The following is a 22,167-nucleotide window of genomic DNA, read 5'->3' as shown; positions in this document are numbered from 1 at the left end:
AAACTTACCCATACCTCCAACCCTCTCCCTAACCTTACCCCTATCCCACCTCAATAGCAGCAAAAGTGTTTTACAATACAATATGAACACAATAAGTACATTGTTCTTATTTTTTTATGTAAGTAGTAGTTAAGGCCACCTAATATAAAGTGGGACCGAAGATTGTTTTCTGGGTATATACGTAGACACTGTTCCTTTTCAGCACTATACTTATTGTCTTCTATCTTCTGTTTTTTTTTTTTTTTTCCTACACCGTGAAGGTAAGGTCGAACAAATATATTAATAAAATGCTCGTTTTAAAATCTTACAGACATCCGCTTCATAAAATACACATGATAAAATGATAAAAGCTGCTAAATACTTTAAACAGCAATGCAATAGAAATGAACAGAGCTACCGTTAAAATGGATGTTTAAAGACAAAAGCTTTCACTGCCACATAAGGTTGTTTTCCTGCAGGTTTATAGACCCTAAAAAACATAAATTGACACTCACATAATTCCCTGCATGACACTTCATATTTTGTTTTTCATCATTGAAATAATTTTTTCTTTTATAGTTTTTTAATATCAGTTGTGTACATTAGGGTTTTATCTTGCATCTAATGTTGTTAAATTAATGTTTATTGCATTATTTCAGTTTCATGTGTGTTACCATGATGGTGTTTAGTGTATATACAGTTGCAATCAAAATTATTCAACCCCCTTGACTTGCAAGACAATTTGCTGTGGAGCAAACTGTATATATATATATATATATATATATATATATATATATATATATATATATATATATATATATATATATATATATATATACACACACACAGTAAGTATATCCTATCTCAGCTTGTGGAAGAGCACATAAAAATAACTCCACAACACACAAAAAACTGCTTTTATAAATAAATTTATTTTGATTTAAGTGATTGCAAGAGTTTCAGAAAAGGTATTGAGAAGAATTAGCAGACATTTTAATAAAGCTTAATTTCAGAATAACTTTTTTTTTTTTTTTTTTTTGTAAACATAAGATCCAAGAAAATGTAAATGTAGTAAAATCAAGGAAACTGTGGAGCAGGACGACTACAGGTCTTTAGCACAAAAATAGCCCGCTGAAGTCGCACAGGTTATATCAACCCAGCAAACGTTAGCTGTAGGGTGGAAAAAATACATAAGATATTATGATCATTACAGTGCTGGTAGGATCAAAATAAAATAGAATGTTCAGATAAAGGCACTTGTCATTTCATGTAATTTAAAAAAAATAGACTATCTTACAGATGAAGTTAATCACCACACAGTTCTCTGAACCACCGCCATTAGGTTCACCAGAGCACCAGTAAGTGTAGTCATATGGAGTTCCATCAGTCCACACCCACTGTCCTTCCTGAAATTGAGTGATTATAAATAGTGCTGTACTCTGAATACTGTAAGCAGCTAAGTCAACCCATCTTCATATTTCATGAATTTTCAGTCTAACAAATAAGTCTCTTTAGTCCACATATTTTATCTTACTTGTATAGCATCATAAGCACCAATCCAAGAGTGCGTGGAAGAAGGTGGCAACAGACTCATCAGAAATTCGTTTTCCATTTTATTGTGCACAGATGCGAGATTTGAGTCAAGACTTTGGCAGTTTCTCTAAATAGACAGATTTTATTATTGTCGGTACAAAATATAATATTTTCAGCATGAAACACAAAGTGACTTTTTAAAACAAAAGTTTTAGTCAATTCTTAATTTTGCTCATGATCAGTTCTCTGTATTATTTATTCTCAGAGAATAAAGTTTTACTTTAAGAAAAATAACAACTTACCTCTGCTGTGATCATGTTAACCGTCTGAGGGAAGAACTTGAAGCATCGGACTCCAAAATTTTTCCATCCATAAGGGCATTTTTCAAACAAATTACCTGCAGTACATAAACATTAGGTCTCTTGTAATATCAGAAAAACCTTTCTTAATATTGTTATTTTATGTAGCTTATTTAATGATTGTGTTATTATTTGCTGCAAATGAGTGTATTTTAGGCTCTAGTAGAATGCTTATTATTCATGCAAATATTAGTTAAAATAATATATTTCCTGCTTTCCCTCTCCATAATGCTACAAACAAACAACAATTCAGTTTTGATAGAACAAGATGTTAAAATGAAAAACCAAGTTTAATTTTTTTTTTTTTTTTTATAAATATCTCTTGGTTACCCTCTGCATTGGAGAACACAATGCAAAGAAGAAGCAGAGTTCTCAGGATTGCCATGATGAACCTGGAAATAAATAAGCAGGATTAAGAAAATTAAATGTCCGCACTCTATGTACAGGATGTATTTTACAGACAAAGCAAAAAGATTCTTTAAGTAGAAAAAAGCTCTGTGCCAAAAACTCACCTTTGTTTTCAGATCGTTGCCTTCAAAATCTGAGAGAAAGATTTTGTGAAGTTCCAGAAAGAGCCCTGCTTTTATACTCTACTTGATGGCAAGTGTGTATAAGTCATTGACACAGGGTGTAACTGTTTGATCTGTTCCTGTGGCTCAGTGTAGTAGGTGAAGACACTTCATAGTAGGCCCGGATTGGTTGCTTTACGGGCTGTTTTAATTAACCACTGTCTAGATTCTATAGTGTATCTATATGTTTGATTGACTGTATTTTATTCTAATAATGAACAGGTTGCAGCGTTTGCAATGCACCCTCTCCCTGGCAGGAGTTTTCATGTGGATGAACGGCCAAACCGCATAGAAAAAGCTGCGGTTTTAAGAATAAGTAGTCAAGGACATGTTTTGCTTGATTTTAAGTTCAAATCTTCTCAAATGACTTGTTAGCATTTTCAAACTATAATAAACTGTTGGCTGACATGTTTGCTTAGTTATTTTTTCCACGGCTTTGCATTTTCTCACACATGCCACTTTGCAGACAATTACTGGTGAGTAACTAGGTTAAGTTTTTTTTCTTTTTCTTGATTCTTGAAGCACTTAACTATTTACAAGCGTTGAATGAATATGTGCAATAATGTGGATGTTCACATATCTGCCGTTCTGTTGTCAACGCTTGTCATGTATCTCACTTACCATTAGCTTGCTCAAATGTTGTTGATGTTTAGGGAAATGTAAATGTAACTGTAGCTGTTATCTGCTTTGTTATTAAGAAATGTTTATTAAAAAAGGTTCAGCATTATTCATACCATTAAACATATGACATTTGTAAAAAAGAAATCCAATGTTTTATTACATTTCTTTCAATCTAGATTTCCTTTCGATCTTGAATATATGTTGTTTGTAACATTTACAAAATTTACAAAAAAAATGTACAAATGGAATTATGAATATTGGAAATATGTTTACAAATACAAAGATACAAAAAAATATAAGCTCTTCACAAAATTTTCTTATTTTTTTACAGGCTTAATAATGCTTCAGTGTGTGGTACTCCTCAAAACATGGGGCAGCACACAAGGGAGTGTTGCATGGCACACACATGTAATTGGTGAGGCGCCTCTGCTTGTTCTTGCGTGTACTGGAGGCAGACCTTGCAGTGTCGTCTGGTCCGGCTGCCCTGGGAAGTCGTCTGAGATACTTCAGATGGAAATACCTGGCTGTAAGGTGCAGAGGAGTGTCAAAAAGCAGGACGACCCCCTTTGGATGAACATTGGGATGTTCTTTACTCCTCCAGCAGCCCTCTCATTAGGTTCTTCCTGAATTGCTTGGGGGTAATTTCCTTCCCTATTGATAGTAGAGCACATCAATGGGGATTAATAGTAGTAGATAGTGAGTGGTAGGGCTTTGTGATTTGGGGACAATATCTAATTGCGATTTTTTGACAGATATTGCAATTACGATTTGATTTGCTATTTTAAATTTGCAAAGTCAAGCTTCAGCTCAATATCATCAATAATGTGCAGCACAGTATGAGTGTCATTACTCTGCTGAAAAAAAAAAACAGAAATTCTTACAGTTTCCTTGAATCCATTACAAAATTCCTTTTTGTTTTTGGCATTATTCCAATAGGAATTACTGTTCTTATTGGCTTGCTATTACTTCCTATTACTGTTGTTCTATCCAATACAATTCCCATTATAACCCTGAAATCCTTTTTATTTTCAATTGTGTTTTAGGAGGGGTTCTATATATATATAAATAGCCTCGGGGGTGACTGTCACGGTTGGTAAACCGTGATCTCGGGTTGTTTACACTTTGTGGTGAATTCTGTGTGTTCCGCGTCTGCACTGATTAGTTGTGGGCGTCTCCGTTAATTGTATCAGCAACAGCTGCCACTCATTACTCATCCACTATATAATGGCTTGTCTCACGTCCTGTGTTTGTGAGATCGTTGTTTCATGTCGTTGTGTTTACCCCCGTCTGGCTTCTGTGTAGTTTGCGTTGGATGTCTGTGTTTCCCCAGAACCTCATCCACTCTTCGCACATTCACTCAGCCACGGACACTTACCATCGGCTCTATTCCCCGCAGTTCCTGTGCCACTCTCTCCTGCTGCCTCACGGCGTCAACATCCGGATTCCTCACCTTCTCTCCACCACCGTCTGGACTTCTCACCGCTACACCATCCCTCTGGAGTGTCGCTTATCGTCGTCATTGTGTGTTTGTGTACCATCATCATATCTTCTCATTAAATATCTGTAACTCGCCATTGTTTCCAGTCTGTCCTTTCACCAGCTGTCACAGAACGATCTCACCAATATGGAAGCAGCGAGCACCAATACCCTCACCAAATTCATGCACCACAGCATCAAGAGGATGGATCAGCAGCAGGAGCTCACCCAGCAGATCCATCAGCTCACGTCTCCCACTGCGCCCATCGTCCCGCCTGCGTCGTCTGTTCCCCCGGGGATTCCCCAGGACCACTTCCGGCCAGAGCCGCGACTTCCGGCGCCGGAGAACTACGCGGGTGAGCCAACCTTTTGTAGAACATTCCTTAACAAATGCTCGATGCATTTTGCTCTGCAGCCCCGCACTTTCGCTACGGAGGAATCCAAAGTAGCATTCGCGTTCACGCTTCTCTCTGGCAAGACTGCCTTATGGGGAACGGCGGTGTGGGAGAATCAACATCCGTGTTGTGCCTCGTTCCACCACCTATCGGATGAGATGAAGAGAGTCTTCGATCGGGCCGCTACTGGCAGGGAGGCCGCCCATCGCCTCTCGGAACTCCGGCAAGGACATTTATCTGTTACCAAGTATTCCATCGAGTTCCGTACCCTGGCAGCCGCGTGCCAGTGGAACGAGGCGGCGCAGTGGGATAGATTCCTGCACGTGTTATCCGACCGTGTTCAGCAGGAGATCTACCTCCTCGAGCTGCCCCTTACTCTCAACGAAATCATAGACCTGGCGTTGTGGGTGGAGGCCAGGTTTAATCGCCTGGGCCGCCAACACAGTCCTTTCAGACCACCCTTCTCTCCTGGTAGGGGGCGCTTGGGTCGAGAGAACACGGTCGGTTCTGTCGACGATCACGAGCCCATGCAGGTGGGTTGAGCTCGGCTGTCCCGGAGGGAGAGGGAACGGCGGAGGTCCCAAGAACTATGTTTATACTGCGGAGGCTCTGACCATAACAACTACTCTTGCCCGGTAAAAGAGTCAGCCCGATAGTAAACCTGAGGCTACTATCGGGTGGGATCTCCGCTGAGAAGTCCTCATCCACATCATCAACCCTCCTTCCGGTGAGACTGCGGTGGAAGAATCACCATCATGAATGTCAAGCCCTTCTGGACTCCGGAGCCGAAGGTAATTTCATTGATTCTTCACTCGCACATCACCTGAACATTCCTGTCCTTCCTGTGTCTCTCCCCATCCATGTCACCGCAGTCAATGGCCAGGAACTGCCTCACGTCACCCACCATACTGAACCGATCACACTCATCACATCTGGACGAGTCAGACGTCAGACGAGTGCTCCAGAGGTTATTAGAGAATAGGCTTTTTTTCAAGGCGGAGAAGTGCGTATTCCATGCACAGTCTGTCCCCTTCCTAGGGTATATCGTGTCGTCTGAGGGAATACGAATGGACCCTGACAAAGTAAAGGCTGTGATAGATTGGCCATCTCCAGATTCCCGTAAGGCGCTACAGCGGTTTCTGGGGTTCGCCAATTTCTATCTGCGTTTCATTCTTAATTACAGCCAACTAGCCTCACCTCTGACAGCCTTGACCTCCCCCAGTACTCCGTTCAGGTGGTCTGACGCAGCTGAGGCTGCGTTCACAAACCTCAAGAACCACTTTGTTTCGGTTCCCATCCTTGTGGCCCCTGATCCCACACGGCAGTTCTTGGTGGAGGTCGACGCATCAGAGGTGGGGGTAGGAGCAGTGTTGTCCCAACGTGCTGCTTCAGACGATAAGGTACACCCCAGCGCGTTTTTCTCTCATCGATTATCTCCTGCCGAACGTAATTATGACATTGGCAATAGAGAGTTGTTGGCGGTCAAATTAGCGTTGGAGGAGTGGCGCCACTGGTTAGAGGGTTCAGGGGTTCCCTTTATTGTTTGGACCGATCACAAGAATTTAGAGTACATCAGAACTGCCAAAAGACTAAATTCCAGGCAGGCTCGGTGGGCACTTTTTTTCGGCCGTTTTGAATTTACCCTATTGTACCGCCCGGGTTCCAAAAATGTCAAACCGATTCTTTGTCACATCTTTTTGATCCCTCCGCCCATCCCGTTACTCCCGAGTGTATTTTGCCTGAGAGATTAGTAGTCTCAGCACTCGTATGGGAGGTCGAGTCGAAGGTCAAGGCAGCCTTAGAAGGGGTAATGCCTCCATCCGGTTGCCCACCAAACCGCTTATTTGTGCCGGAAGAGTTAAGGTCCGAAGTTGTCCAGTGGGGTCATTGTTCCAACATGGCTTGTCACCCAGGGATAAGTAGAACTAATGGGTTGGTTAGACAATGATTGTGGTGGCCACGTATGGCTCGCGATGTCCGCGATTTTGTTTTGGCTTGTTCAGTTTGCGACAGTGGTAAGTCATCTAACCGACCTTCTCATGGGCTCCTTCAACCGCTGTCTGTCCCTTCGAGACCCTGGTCCCATATCGCTCTAGATTTTGTTACCGCCCTCTAATGGCATGACAGAAGTTACTTTTTTAGATCAAGTCTTTCGGCTTCATGGCCTCCCGGTAGACGTGGTTTCAGACAGGGGATCTCAGTTTATATCCAAATTTTGGAAAGAATTTTGCAAATTATTAGGAGCGTCAGTTAGCTTGTCGTCGGCTTATCATCCCCAAAGCAACGGACAATCTGAGCGAGCCAACCAAGATTTAGAGAGTACGTTGAGATGTTTGGTCTCCAAGAATCCTTCTTTCTGGAGTCAACAACTCTCTATGGTGGAGTACGCCCACAATTCGTTGCCAGTGTCAGCTACGGGCCTCTCTCCGTTTCAGTGTAGTGTAGGGTACCAGCCACCAGCGTTTCCCAGTCTGGAATCTGAAGTCGCGGTCCCCTCCGCTCACGCGTTTGTCCAGAGGTGCCACCGCACCTGGACCAGAGCCCGTGAGACTCTGCTCCGGGTGAGGGAGCGCACTAAGGCCAAGGCCGATCGCCACCGGTCAAAGCCTCTCGTCTATGTCGTGGGTCAAAAAGTGTGGCTTTCTACCAGTAACATTCCATTGTGATCCGTTTCTAATAAACTAGCTCCCAAATTTATCGGCCCGTTCACTATCACCAAGATCATTAGTCCGGTGACAGTCCGCCTCAAACTACCTCCTGCGTACAAGAGGATACTCATGTGTCCAAAATTAAACCCGTGTTTTATGCACGTATTAATCCGCCTATTCCGGTTCCCCCGCCGCCGCGTCTCGTAGATGGGGAACCGACATATTCGGTTAATCGCATTCTAACTTAACTCCCTTATTGATGACTACAATCAGCAGGTAGGCCCTTCTGGGAACTCCAGGAGGAGTTCTTAGAGGGGGGGGGGGGTACTGTCACGGTTTACACTTTGTGGTGAATTCTGTGTGTTCCGCGTCTGCACTGATTAGTTGTGGGTGTCTCCGTTAAATGTATCAGCAACAGCTGCCACTCATTACTCATCCACTATATAATGGATTGTCTCACGTCCTGTGTTTGTGAGATCGTTGTTTCATGTCGTTGTGTTTACCCCCGTCTGGCTTCTGTGTAGTTTGCGTTGGATGTCTGTGTTTCCCCAGAACCTCATCCACTCTTCGCACGTTCACTCAGCCTCGGAAACTTACCTTCGGCTCTATTCCCCGCAGTTCCTGTGCCACTCTCTCCTGCTGCCTCACGCCGTCAACATCCGGATTCCTCACCTTCTCTCCACCACCGTCTGGACTTCTCACCGCTACACCATCCCTCTGGAGTGTCGCTTATCGTCGTCATTGTGTGTTTGTGTACCATCATCATATCTTCTCATTAAATATCTGTAACTCGCTATTGTTTCCAGTTTGTCCTTTCACCAGCTGTCACAGTGACAAGACTTTATGCGAGTAAGTGTGAAGCCACATGGTGGTGACGACCACATGTGAGGGAAAGAGTGCACGATCCATGTAAAGTCTTGGATTGCAGGATGGGGTCTGGAAATGTCAAATCTAAGATCGATCTTGATGATTTGGACAGTGCGATTTACAATGACATGAAAAAGAAATATGGAAAATAATTATGGAAGTCATACCCTGGGTTTAGAATCATGGTTTTCCAAAAAAAAAAGAGATATCTTTAGCATAACAGCCCTGAACAGAGTAAAATAGAGCTTGGAAAAATGTGAAAACAAATTAAGAGAATAAAAAAAGTGGAAAAACAAACAAAAAGACAAGCTTCAGAAACATATTAATTTTTATTTCATTTCACAATACATTTAAATGCCATTTAGGAATGAACTAAAATAGTTAATTAGTTCAATAGTATAGTTCTGTAGCATGTGAAGATAAAAGAACATAACTTACTACTCAGAATTCTTCTCTTTATTCTCTTAAACATTTGCAGTGTGCCAAAGTGGACTTTGATCTGGACTCCTAGCTTCACCCCTGTCGACAAATGCCACAGCAGCACCAGATTCAGTCACCACCACTGCCTCCATCCTACAGCACAACTGCTTTTGCACCGCAGTCCTTGCTGCCAGACAAAAGACTTCGAACTACCGGCAACAACTTCGACAGCATCATCGTCATCCAAACCCTATGCTCTGCCCCCAGCGACGGCATAAGAGCAGTGAAATACTCTGTGACTGGAGTCAGCACCATATCTAAAGTTCATGAGAGAGTGACACTGCAGCTGGACAGCTTGAACGAGGATGAACTGGAGGAAAGAGGAGAGCACATCAGAACTTTCCCCATGATTCCCCATGGAACTGCGATGGTCTTTTGACCATGGAGCTAGAAGGACTTGAAAGAGGCTATGACAAACCTGCCTCACCCCAAAAGTTTTCAGATGATTTGGACATGTTTTGTCACAGTGGAAACAGTGGAAAGTTTTTGATCAACTAAATGGCTGCTGGACCAGAGAAAGCTAAGGCAGACTGACAACAGATACTTTTCCAGCAGAAGCTGGAGAAGGAGGGGGAGTCGGGACCAACGCAACAATTGCAATTGTATATTTACCTGTGGAAACTAAAAGATGATGAATTATGTGAAATGCTTGTCAATGTTGGAAAAAAGACATAGTTTCACCTAATTCTGAAATTATACCACTCTCTGAATTACACTGCTCAGCACATGTATCATTTGGAAGAGATTACATTTTTAAAATAAAAATGGTTTCATGTATAGACACAATAGACCTGAAATAGTTAATCTGGACAGAAAACAGATGCACTGTTGCTGTTGAATTGAGAAATGAACAGCAAATGTTTTTTTGATGTTGTTGATTCTCTTCCCCATGTTTTATTGTCTAAAAAACGACTATAGGGAAGACATTGGTTTATATGAAAAAAATGTGTATTTTTCACATTCATTGGGTGGAGACAGCAGAGGAAAATGTTGAATACAATCCAACACTATTGACGGTTACAAAGCAAGTTTGTAAAAAGGGAGGAGACATTTTTAGGTCATCTCATAACCAATGTCAAATCTCTATCTGAGAAACAAAAAGAGGCTAATCAAATGATTCCAAAGCCTATCATGTAAAAGCAACTAATATAATTTTTGGGCACGTGTTCATACTGTGGAACATTTATTCCAAATTGTGCTGTTGAAGAATAGCCCCTGAGCACTTTGGCTCATGGGAAGGGCTTGCAACCCCATGAAAAACTGACCTGGATCCCAGAAGCAGAGAAAGCATTTAAGAAAATATTACTGCTACAAAGGTCTCCAACGCAGGGACTTCCAGACCCAGAGACAAATTTTGTACAAACTGTTGATGACAAAATGGGTTCATGACTTCTGTTGTGTTGTTATAGGATCATGGGGGACACCTGTGGCGTATTTTTTAAGTAAACCCAATCTGGTAACGACAGTAATGCAAAATGCCTGAGTGCTATTGAATCTCAAGTAAAAGCAAATTTAGCTTAATTGGAAATTGTGGGGTACTCTGATGTGACTTTGCTCATGCTAAGTTACACCTCCATCAGATGACAGGTGGGTCACAGCACGCATCACAAGAGACCGGCAGAATTCAAATAAACAAACTTCCGCCTATCTTTCACCTTTTTTTTTGTGGATCATCTCATTCTGTTTGTGAAACTGTACACCACAAAACCATGCCATTTTTTAAATACCAAAACGCAGTTTCTGAGCGCGAGTTATTCCATAACGGACACAAACAATTCTGTCGCTGAAGAACTGAAATCTAAACAAAGGAATTATCATCCATATTACAACGTTATTGCTTCGTTGGGACAAACGTGCTCTATGAGAGACCCCCACCTTTCTAACTAAACTGGAATTTAAAGCTGTGGATGTGTTTATGACTCTGCTATGTACTGTGTTTTGATGTGTACTGCTTACATTTAGCAAATACATTCTTTATAAGCTTTCCATTGAAAAATAGCGATCTGTCGTCGATGCATGAAGCTTAGATCCTTATAATGATATAGTTTGTCAAGACTAAACTTGTCCCATTTCATTTAATCTATTTGTAAACATTGACACGTGCAAACAAAGAGAATTCAGGTGCAGGTTAACAGGTTAGAAGGTTTTAACAATGATTCATTCACACTCCCATTTGATTCTCTTTACAGCCATGCAAGCTTTTGCCACACCAGAGGAGGAGAAATAATGGGTGAAGGCAGAGGACAAACTGAAAAACAATATTTGTCTTATTACTGAAGACAAACACAAAACACTTTTTCCCACACTACGCAAAACTTGAACATGGTCTAGATCACTTCAGTAAAGGGGGAATGTTTGATTTGCTAAATCAATATTGGTTCACACTTGGATTCACTTACTTTGCATACAAGTATTTTCAATCATGTGATCCGTGCCACAAGCAAAGTGGGCAGATGGCAAACGATGCCTCAAGTGGCACACCCACTTCTAAATCAGCCATTTGATCATATAATATTTGAGTGACAATGGATCACCCTTTGCAAATGAAGCCATCACGCAGGTGTGACATTAAAAAAAAAAAAAATTCATGAGGTGTTGTTAGCAGACAGGATTGTCTTGGGTAAAAGCACTCCCATTGTGTTAATGTATATGAGAATGAGAAAAAGAACAACAGTCTAACTTGAGTCCTTTTGAAATTAAGTTTGGTAGGCCAACCTCCAGTGGAGGACCATCAAGAAACATGTGCATGAGCTTTCTGCTTAACATCACTCTTACACACACAGAGGCCTACCACAATAGCTGCCATCAAATTGAAGTTGAAATTAAAAGATATGAACTGCGAGGGCTGCGGCTGACTGTGCAAAACAGACTTGTCCTGGACCAGCTCACCGCATCTCCTGGGGGGGGGGGGGTGTACTTGTGGGAACTGCATGTGTATGGATATTAATTAATTGCTGTCTCCGGACAGGCCATGATTTTATTTTTGCTGTGTATGTGGCCTTGTGTATTGGGAATGATTAGAAAAGGTGTAAATTGAACCATGAAATCTTCAGTAGTTCATCAGATGGTAATGTACAATGTCTTGTGTGAAAGTAAGAATAATGTGAAGCAGAACCGACTAGCCATTTTCTAATATCCATATTTTACACAATCAATAAAATGCTGTGAAAACACTCAAATGGTTGCATCCAGGGCCGCTGCTGGCCAAATGGGTGCCCTAAGCAGGATTGTATTGTTTTAACCCCCTCCCTCAAATACGGTGAAAAAAAACAAACAAAAAAACTACTATAGGGGTGAAAAAATAGAACTTTAATAAAAAATAAAAATATCTAAATAAATTAATAAATTGTATTGTTTACACATTACAACTGTAGCTCTCGACATTTACTATAACTTTATTGTGTTTCCTATGGATTTTATAGTCTCAAGCATTCAGAAATCATGCAAAAGAAAATTAAGTAGTTTTATTATGATAAAACCATGGTTTATTTTTGTAAGGCTTGTGACTTCCTCCACATGTTTTTGGTTGAAGAAATTATAGAGGCTGTGTCAACAATAACAAATAGGTTTATCAATAACAAAAAGTCAGAGAGAATATTAGATGCATTGGTAATTGTGAAATTATTGCCAACATTAAAACTCCTTATTAATGTCAACTGCCAAAAAAATAAAATCCTCAATCATCAAGCTAACTTCATGCCTGTTTTTGTTTCACTTTTTTTCATTTATTTTTCTCTGCTTTAGTCACATGGCCTGTGAGTGTTTCTTCTGTTTTAACATCACTAAGATTCTTACCTATAATCAAATATAAGTTATTGTTTTCTTTATAGCTTGCTTATATGTTAGGAATGACCATGTTCCATAAAAAACAATGCAGTTTTGTGCTGTAGGCAGTTTTGAGATTAATCAGACATCTTCCATGTAATGTGCATGAGATGTACATGTGTTACAGGGTGATGTGCACTGAGCAACACGATTGGCTCAAAGGTCAATGTTACAAACGTAACTTAATTTTTATTACACATGAACAGGAAACCAAATACCTCATAAAATAGCATATTGTGAATATGAAAAGATATCTAAAAAAAATAAACGGAGAAACAGAGAAAAGGTATGCACAGCAAAATTATAGTAGTTCGTGATAAGAGTGATAATGAAGATAGCATTATTTGTTAAAGACAACATTTAAAGACTGAAATTGTTTAAATATTTGCCAAATTTGGCATGCAAAGTCTGTGTGCTTAGCTTTTTTTATGATCTATCTATCTATCTATGAATTATATCTATATACATATACTTAAAACAAAGCAATTTCGTCATTACTGCCCCAATATTTACTGAGGGCACTGTGTCTAAGAGAACTCCTTTATCGGTTCCGTATACATAACAAAAATTAATTTTGAAAAAGAAAGTTTTCGAAAAATCTATTAAAAAAACATCTTACCCTGGTGTTTACCCTGAGACTGCAGTCTTCTCTTTCATTTTTTTCTCTCGAGATCTTCTCTATCGTCATCAAGATTCAATACATTCTTAAAGAAGAACTGCATATATATACTGTGTGTGTGTGTGAGTGTGTGTGTGTGTGTCTATATATATAGGCCATTTGGTTCTATGCGAATTATGCAAATTAACATATAGCCTATATGTAAGTTAACAGTCTTTGCTCAGATCTTCTCAGCAAAAAAGCATCCATATTGACCCGTTCATATTTTGGTGGAATATTTGTGAAATGCTGTAAACCTCTGTTTAAACTTTTGCTTTGGGAGCTCAAGCCCCTGCCCTTTTCCAAAAATTTCAAAAGTGCCCCTCTCAGACAAATAGCAATTATATTTTTACATAAATCATAAATCAGGTGAAAATTAGCCTACATGGACAGACGAGCATTTGCTGAGCTATCTGGACCTGTGTTTTGTCTCGTTTTATAAATCAAATTACATCACTAAGAAAATGTATGCTAAATGACTGAAATGACTAAAAGCACTGCACAAAGCCATGAAGTACCAAAAGTCGCAATAATGTTAATACCGTTTACTATTTCATATAACCATCATAGTCAATGAAGCCCAAGTGCCACCTACAGGCCTGTTATGTGAAGTGTAGGCTGGTGAAATAGTGGCGTGCAGAGGACTTTATCATATTACACTTTTTGATAACTATGCAGCATTATGAAATTATGTGTCTTATGCTCATCAAGCCTGCATTTATTTTAATCAAAAATACATAAAAACTGTAATACTGTGAAATTATTTTGTATTTTAATATATATATATATATAATAATAATATAATATAATAATTTAAAATATCATTTAGCCTATTTCTGTGATGCAAAGCTGAATGTTTAGCATCATTATTGAAGTCTTCAATGTCTCATGATCCTTAAGAAATCACTCTGTGATATGCTGGTTTATTATCAATATTGGAAACATATGTGCTGCTGTATTTATTTATTTGTAAACTGTGATACCTTTGATGGGTTCATTGATGTTGAAAAGAAAAGCATTTATAAATAGAGAGGTTTTCTAACAATATCAGTCTTTACTACCGATGTTTTTATCAATTTAACAAATCCTCGCTCAATTAAAAACGAATTTCTTAAAAAAAAAAATACTGACCTCAAGCTTTTGTACAATAGTGTATATTGTTACTAAAGTTACACTTTGAATATATATATATATATATATATATATATATATATATATATATATATATATATATATATATATATATATATAATACTTTTTATTCATCAAAGAATCCTGAAAAACATAATAAATAATAAATCAGCAATGTATTTCAAAGTACATTTTGATCAAATAAATGCAGGCTTGATAACCATAAGTGATTTCTTTCAAAAATATAAAATAATAGCCTACTGTATCCAAACTTTGGCATATATGTGTGTGTGTGTATACATATTGTCAACAGTAGTGGACCTTTCGTCAGCAGTTTAACAGTAGGCCTGTTGCTTCTTTTATCTAGTAAACCACCAAATGATTTGACAGACGTACTACGTTGTTAAGCCATATACGATATTGATATATGCCATATTGATTCAAGTGCTCATCACCACTTAACAACGCAATTCAAAAAGCATGCATGGCAAAACTGTATGATTGGAACATATTATTATGAATAATTTAATCGTAATATTATGGTGTCTCATTGGACAGTAGATGTCGCTGTGGTTTCATGGTTTGGACTGTGGAGCAGGGGTTACCAATTTCGTTCGAGAGGGAACTGCAGGGGGTTTGTGAGCTGAGGAACAGCCAATAAATAATTCAATCAAATGGAACATTAAAATAAACAAATAGGGACAGATTTTCTTCTGCAAGTCCCTGGGGCACCGGCACCTTTGCAAGCCCCTTCTCTGATGAAACCAGTTAAACAATATATACATATATATATATATATATATATATATATATATATATATATATATATATATATATGTGTGTGTGTGTGTGTGTGTGTGTGTGTATATGTGTGTGTATATATATATATATATATATATATATATATATATATATATATTATTTATTGGCTGTTAATCAGCTCACAAACCCCCTGCAGTTTCCTCTTGAACGCACAGAGCAGCTACCTGCAAAACCGGAGACTGTATTTTCAGGAACGCAATCCAAAAAAAGTTCCAAAAAGGAACGCATTTCCATGACCCTAGGTTTTTAGTTCAATTCAATTCAGTTCAAGTTTATTTGTGTAGCGCTTTTTACAATTTAAATCATCTGGCATGTATAATATAATATAAGCAATATACAATATAAGCATCATCTGGGGTCCTCTGAGGGTCAGCATCATATCTTCTCAGGTGTTCTGGATCCAGACTGGAGCTTGTGTAAATCCTAGTTACAAAACATAGAAAAAAATAGAGAGATCATTAGCATAGCTGCTGTTCCAACAAAGTAAAATGAATTAGTTTAACTCGAGCTAAAGAATAATAATGGGCATTTGATCAGATGCAACTGCAGTCATAATTTAAGAGATGCATTATTCGAATGCTTGGTGAAAGAGATGAGTTTTTAATCTAGATTTAAACAGAGAGAGTGTGTCTGAACCCCGAACATTATCAGGAAGGCTATTCCAGAGTTTGGGAGCCATGCAGTTTTTTAGTGTCATAGCCACCTACCGAATTACAGAATTACAGGACCAGCGAAGATGGATGACAATCAGAGTGACAATCAGAGTGGATCAAATGTGAATTCATTCTTATTTGTTTAACATTAAAAACAATTGTGATGCATTTCATTGGAAAGTTTAAGTAGCCGAAGTGTTCGTGATTTGCTAAATAGTCTTGAATCCAGATATAGACATCTAAAGTGGGACACTGCCTGATGTGGGACACTTAAGCTTTCGTGTTTATAACTCCCCCATAAATACATGAATGCCAGTGAAACTCTGGGTTACCAAAGCTGGGGGCACATCCTGGGGTTTTTAAAATGGTATTAGTTGTGGATTTAGTGCTTTGGTTACACATCGCAATATATCACAGAAATCTGAAATGCAAAAAATATCCCACATTAGGGCAATTCACCCTTTATTAGCCTCTGATTCGTTTTACGAATCTGTTGCATGACTGGTAAGCTTGTGTTTTAGTGACAACACAATAATCTGTAGCACGTTCGTTGTGAAAGCTTGTTAAATACTTATTGTTTTAACATTTTAATTAAGTTAAAATAATCTTAAATGTTTTAACTGTCACATGCTCACAGTCACCCTGTTTAACATTACCCCACAATACATGTTATGAGTATGTCTCTTCTTTTTGACATGGTTTTATCATGTTGATTGAGACACGAAATTTCAATAGCCATCATGATAATTGACTGTTAAAATATCAAGTATTAGATTTTGTCATTTTCTGGCTACGTTCTATGCCATATGCATAAACATATATAGACCATTTCTCCACAGTCCCAATCATGAAACCACAGCGACATCTAGTGTCCATTGAAACAACACAATAATACTATTATATTATTCATAATAATATGTTCCAATCACACAGTTTTGCCATGCATGATTTTTGAATTACATTGTTAAATGGTGATGAGCACTTGAATATAAATATGGCTTAGCAACGTACATAATGTCTGTCGAAATCATTTGGTGGTTAACTAGATAACTAGATAAGCAATAGGCCTACTGTTAAACTGCTGCCGAAAGGTTCACTACTGTTTACAAATTTATTTGGTTGACACGATAACTAAACTCGCTCACTGCTGATGTGTTGTCATAAAGAGCTTGAATATTTTAAAGCATCGTTGATATCAGCTGAGCTCAGCAGTGAGAAAAACCCAGACTTGATACTGAAGATGCTTTCCTCTCCCAGTCAGGTGACTAAACTTTAGTCTTTTCCATTCTTTACACTACAAGAACCGGCATCCACAGTTTGTCAGGCATTGGGGGTTTCTCTGCACCATACAAAAGGCTTTTGAGTGACCGATCAATTGTATGCTTGTCACAGATGGATTGTAGAGGTCAAGCTCTATTCAAGCAGAGATTGTCCAGCTGAGTGACTCCTGTTATTCAGGTGGCCTGTCCATGAAGCATTTCATTCAACCAGGTCATTGTAGTAGGCTAGAATTTAGTTGAAACAACTGCACTTTTTTTTTTCTTTTAAAGCAAACAGTTGTTGTAAAGGATGTTTATCAATGCTTTGGTCTACAAAGTGGATTGGCTATTCGGAATAGAATACTAATATTCCCCCTTCATTTCTAGTGTGATTAGCTGTTAGAACTAGCTGCTCAATTTTAACTTTTTATTTATTTTTATTTTAGACAGACAGAAATGTTCACATAAAATGAGAAAAACTGCAAAAGAACCACTTTTATTTCCAAATTGATTGCTTTATGCCACTCAAAATGATGAGGTCATGTGACATCATACCTATTTTTCAAAACATATATTAAGGGTTAATAACTGTTTCAGTTGCAGCCCTGATTACATTTAATCTAATAAAAAATTTTGGCATGTGTCAAGACAGCCAGCATCAAATTTCAGATTTTAAAGTGTGATCCATGTAAATAATGTCATACTCCATGGGTTTATGTTGTTAATGTGTTGGCTTTCATGCAAGATATCACCCAATCTTTCAAGTATGCAGGAAAACGTCATATACAACCGGTTTTTCTCCTAGACATTGCTTATGTTGCCTGCATAGTACTCTACTTTCCTTTAGCTCATAGTGAGTGTGCGAATAGGCAGATGCGTGGTGTTTATCACATTAGAAAATTTCATGAATTTAATTCGTATTTTATGTATCTTTTCTGAGCTTTTTAAAAAAAAAAAAAAATGTTTATACATACATATATATTTCACCAGATGTTGGTAACAATTCAAGTAATCCATACATACAAAGAAAACAAAACAAATATGTTCCGAAATTAAGATCTGTCCTGTGTAATTAAGTGGAATGACACAGGAAACAAGTTTTGAACACAGAAAGGGAGGTGCAAAAAGGCATGGAAAGCCAAGACACCAGCGGAAATCTGTCAGTAATTAGAAAGCAATCCTTCACCCAGTCAGTGGAAATTAACTGTAGTTGGTTCAGTCCCAGCTGATGGCCTAAAAAAGGTGTTTCATGACCAACGTATTGCATGAGAAACACTTCATGATGGATAAAAGCAAAGAGCTCTCTCAAGAACTTCACAACCATATTGTTGCAAAACATACTGATGGCATTGGTTACAGAAGGGTTTCTATACTTCTGAATGTTCCAGTGAGCACTGTTGGGGCCATTATCCGGAAGATAATGAAAAAAAATAAAGGTAAAGTAGAAAGAACATAATTTCACCATAAACCAGCCACGACCAGGCTGATAATAAAAAGAATTATCAGAATAGTGTCCAACAGCCAAGGACCAATTGGTTTTAGAGAAAGAAAGTAAAGCTGCTAGGATGGCCCAGCCAATCACCTGACTTGAATCCAATAGAAAATCTATGGAAAGAACTTAAGATCAGAGCTCATAGTAGAGGCTCATGGAACCTTCAAGATTTGAAGACTGTTTGTGTGGAAGAATGACCCAAAATCTAACAACTATTTGTATGATTAAATACATTTCAGTAAGCGTGTTCAATACTTTTTCCCTGGATCATTCCAGTTTATTACACAGCATTTTTTGAAATATATTTACTGAGAAATATGGTGACGTGTTCAATACTTATTTTACTCGCTGTATATCACAGAAAATATACATTATATACAATTTAAATACATTAATCTTTCTATTCCTGTTGCAACTTTTAGTTCATTTTTTTTTACCCTAAAAGGATAATATTATTTCTAAAATGTGATCAGTAATTTTTGTTTAAGTGTTTATTTCTAGTTTATGGTATTTAACCTGGTATTGCGCTATATTTTATAACAAATTTAACATAGCCTTTTATTAATAACATTTCAAAAATACATTTCAAAATGTCATCTTTAAAGTGCAGTCTTTACCCCCCTTAAATATACTTTTGCTAATTATTCCAGAAACTCAAATAAAAAAAGTGTATAATGTATTTAATTTCAATGGGACATTAAAAGCCAGATCAATAGTTTATTAAGATAAATATTTGTTATTAATAAGAAATGTATTATTTTATTTTTCTATATAACAACTTTATAGCTAAAAAAAGTTTTTGAAACATTTCCAGTATAAAAAAGATTCAGGAGAATCAACAACGTTAGTTTCTTTGTAAGAAGAACGATGCAACACTGTTTAATGTCACAAAATCAGGTGTCAGGTAGGCGAGCTGTCCTCGAAACCGCGCATGCTCAGCTGAGTCACACGTCCAAGGCAGCTCGTGCACGGATATACTTCTCATTTACTTCCATCCATAGCACGGTGACGGGTCTCTAAGCAGCCTGACACAGGAGAGAGAGAGAGCGGCTAGAGGCAGTTTAAGGGAGGGGGGCAGCAGCAGTCGATGCTGGTGACGCAGGAAAAACACCCAACAGCAGACAATAAACCAATGATCTGATCTCAACACAGACGTGTTATTTATAATCGGGACAGCCAGGCACATGCACTCGGCTGAGTAATTAAAAAGCAGCACTTAAATGATCCGATCTGGGGTCGTATGGCGGAAAGATCCAGTTTGATTCTCGGTAAGTGGGGTTGTGTGTGAAGCTAAAGGAAGCTAGCGGCTAATAGCAGATGATTTGCAAGTCAGTGCTCACTTAGCTTAGCTCGAACAGCTCAATGAACGAATTTAAAGACGTCTGGATATATGTCACTTCTTACATATTTTTAATCCTCCCACACTTCACCTGCATAGCGGATTATTTGATCTATTCAAGCTAATTAGCATTTGCGTTTGACGGCAGTTCAGTCTGAGGTGGTTGATTTGTGGCTAAACAAGTGGTTTTGACGTGGGCAGGTCGGTTGTCTTTTTGCATTGGTTAATCTTTTTCGTTTTTGGCAGCTTGTGAATTATAACTTGAGCTTGTTGCTAACTATAAGGGGTGTTTTGATGTTTTAATGGCTTTAAATTCGCTGTCACGAGCTGATTGTGTTTTGCTGGAATCCAGCTGTTAGCCGTTAGCGAGTTAGCCTGTTTCTGCTGCTGTATTTACATTCACTTTCGCTATTATTTGAGTTATAAACTACGATTATATATTAAAAAACGGTGTCATGTGAAGCCTCAGAGCTTTAATAACATTTTATGCATGGCTGGTTACACAAATAACCTGGTGTAACTCCGATTGTGTTTGGAGGAGGAAACGGGCCTGAACTGCCACAGTTTCAAACTAGGCCCAATACATAATGGCTGTGTCTCAAAAGCAAGTGTGCTGCCCACTTAGACAATATTTTTGGGCATCGTAGGCACGTTTGCAGCGTTTAAACTGGCTGAGAGGAAAAAACTAGTAAGCGCCCTACTTTGACAGCATTTTTGGGTGTCAGCCTGATTATGTAGGCAGATCACTGTGTTTTGAGATACAGCCAATATCATATTTTTTCTGTTCAGTTCCGTTTTGTGGAATTTTTAGTGATTTCTGATAGCTGCAATATTTCTATTGACGGTATGGGCAACGCCCATATTTGGCTATTAGTGACAGTAAAATTAATTTCTTTCCATTATCTGAGAACGTCAATCTGTAGGTTCATATTCCGCTTGTCAGTTTATAGTCATCTGAGCGGTTCATTTTGACAAATGTGAAAATGTTTGTTGTAATGAGTTCTATCAATATTAGATAATTGTTTTGTCTCTGTATTGTGATGTCATATCGATTCAGTGAAATGTTTTTGTATGCATAATGCTTATAGTAGCATGTTTATAATTACTGCCAAACCAGCAGGTTAGTTAAAAGTTTCAAACAGTCTTTCAACAGACTATTACTGTATGTAATCTTGATGTGATTTGAAGGCATTTAAATGTTTATCTGCTGCAATACTGATTTTATATAAGGCTGTTTTTAATGAACACTAAGAATTCTCATCCTGATCAGCAGCCAAGATGTGCCAAGAGGTTTATTTAAAAAAAAAAAAAAAACCACTTAACTTTACAGAAATCAGTGCTTGAAAGCCTTCAGTGTTTTTTTTTTTTTTTTTTTTTTTTGTGAAATGTGTTTGTTTAGCACATTACAAATAATTTAGTAAAGCTTCAGCTATTCTGCCTTATTTGTTTGAGAGTCAGCTGGCACAAAATGAAAAAAGAAGGTTCTCTGATTATTGTAATGAAATTCTAAGCATGTTTGATTTTTAGATATCCCAGCCTCTAGAAAATGAAATAGTTTTGATATATTCTGTTGAATTTGGTAGAACGTTCAAGATAATGTTATATTGGCATAGTTTAGTTTCTACCTAAGTCTTTAAATGTTTTAGCATCACCTTATCTTTTCAGTTATGCTTTGCATTCTGAAAAACGTCCAGTTAGCTAAGAAGTGTTGATGAGAAAGATCCAGTGGTTGTCCTTCATATTTTTCTCTTTCATTCCATCACTGCTAGTGTGTGCTCTGCACTGCTTTTTCTTTACTTGGCCTTGCATTTATGTACTAACCAGACCTGTTTTGAATGCTATGATTTAATGCACTTTGCACTAGCCAGCAGCATCCTCATGGGAGGTATAACATGCACTATAAAAGTAAAACCTCTGCTACTTGTTTTGAACTATATATCTTGTATTTTTGTAGTTTTTGTTATGCAATATATTTGACCAGATAAGGGCACTAGAAATAGTTTCACTATTGTTTCCGAACAGCGATTCTGTGCTTCCATGTCTGTGCACTAAATGTGAAAA

At 38.2% G+C, this 22,167-nt stretch overlaps 2 protein-coding genes across 8 annotated transcripts in view; one reads left to right on the top strand and one right to left on the bottom strand.

The window, feature by feature from the left end:
• Positions 1-894: 894 nt before the first annotated feature.
• Positions 895-2,508, bottom strand: LOC113109323 (ladderlectin-like). The gene is made up of 6 exons (XM_026272941.1): positions 2,384-2,508; positions 2,202-2,263; positions 1,815-1,909; positions 1,514-1,639; positions 1,277-1,385; positions 895-1,149 (listed from the first exon to the last, which is right to left on the bottom strand). The coding sequence occupies exons 2-6, from the start codon at positions 2,254-2,256 to the stop codon at positions 1,082-1,084; spliced, it is 453 nt and encodes a 150-aa protein (XP_026128726.1). The 5' UTR covers positions 2,257-2,263; positions 2,384-2,508; the 3' UTR covers positions 895-1,081.
• A 17,213-nt stretch (positions 2,509-19,721) lies between these two features.
• The window catches only part of LOC113108514 (probable ubiquitin carboxyl-terminal hydrolase FAF-X), a 36,065-nt gene continuing 33,619 nt past the window's right edge, over positions 19,722-22,167 (top strand). For 2 of the 7 annotated variants that reach the window (XM_026271693.1, XM_026271691.1), the window contains exon 1: positions 19,723-20,035. The gene's annotated coding sequence lies outside the window, so the exon portion shown is untranslated. Of the gene's footprint in view, positions 20,036-22,167 lie in introns of all 7 variants that reach the window. The other 5 variants (XM_026271688.1, XM_026271689.1, XM_026271690.1 and 2 more) reach the window with 3 other exon arrangements.

The sequence above is a fragment of the Carassius auratus genome, chromosome 9 (genome assembly GCF_003368295.1).
Source record: "Carassius auratus strain Wakin chromosome 9, ASM336829v1, whole genome shotgun sequence".
Classification (NCBI taxonomy): Eukaryota; Metazoa; Chordata; class Actinopteri; order Cypriniformes; family Cyprinidae; genus Carassius; species Carassius auratus.
This window is presented reverse-complemented; position numbering and strand designations above follow the sequence as displayed.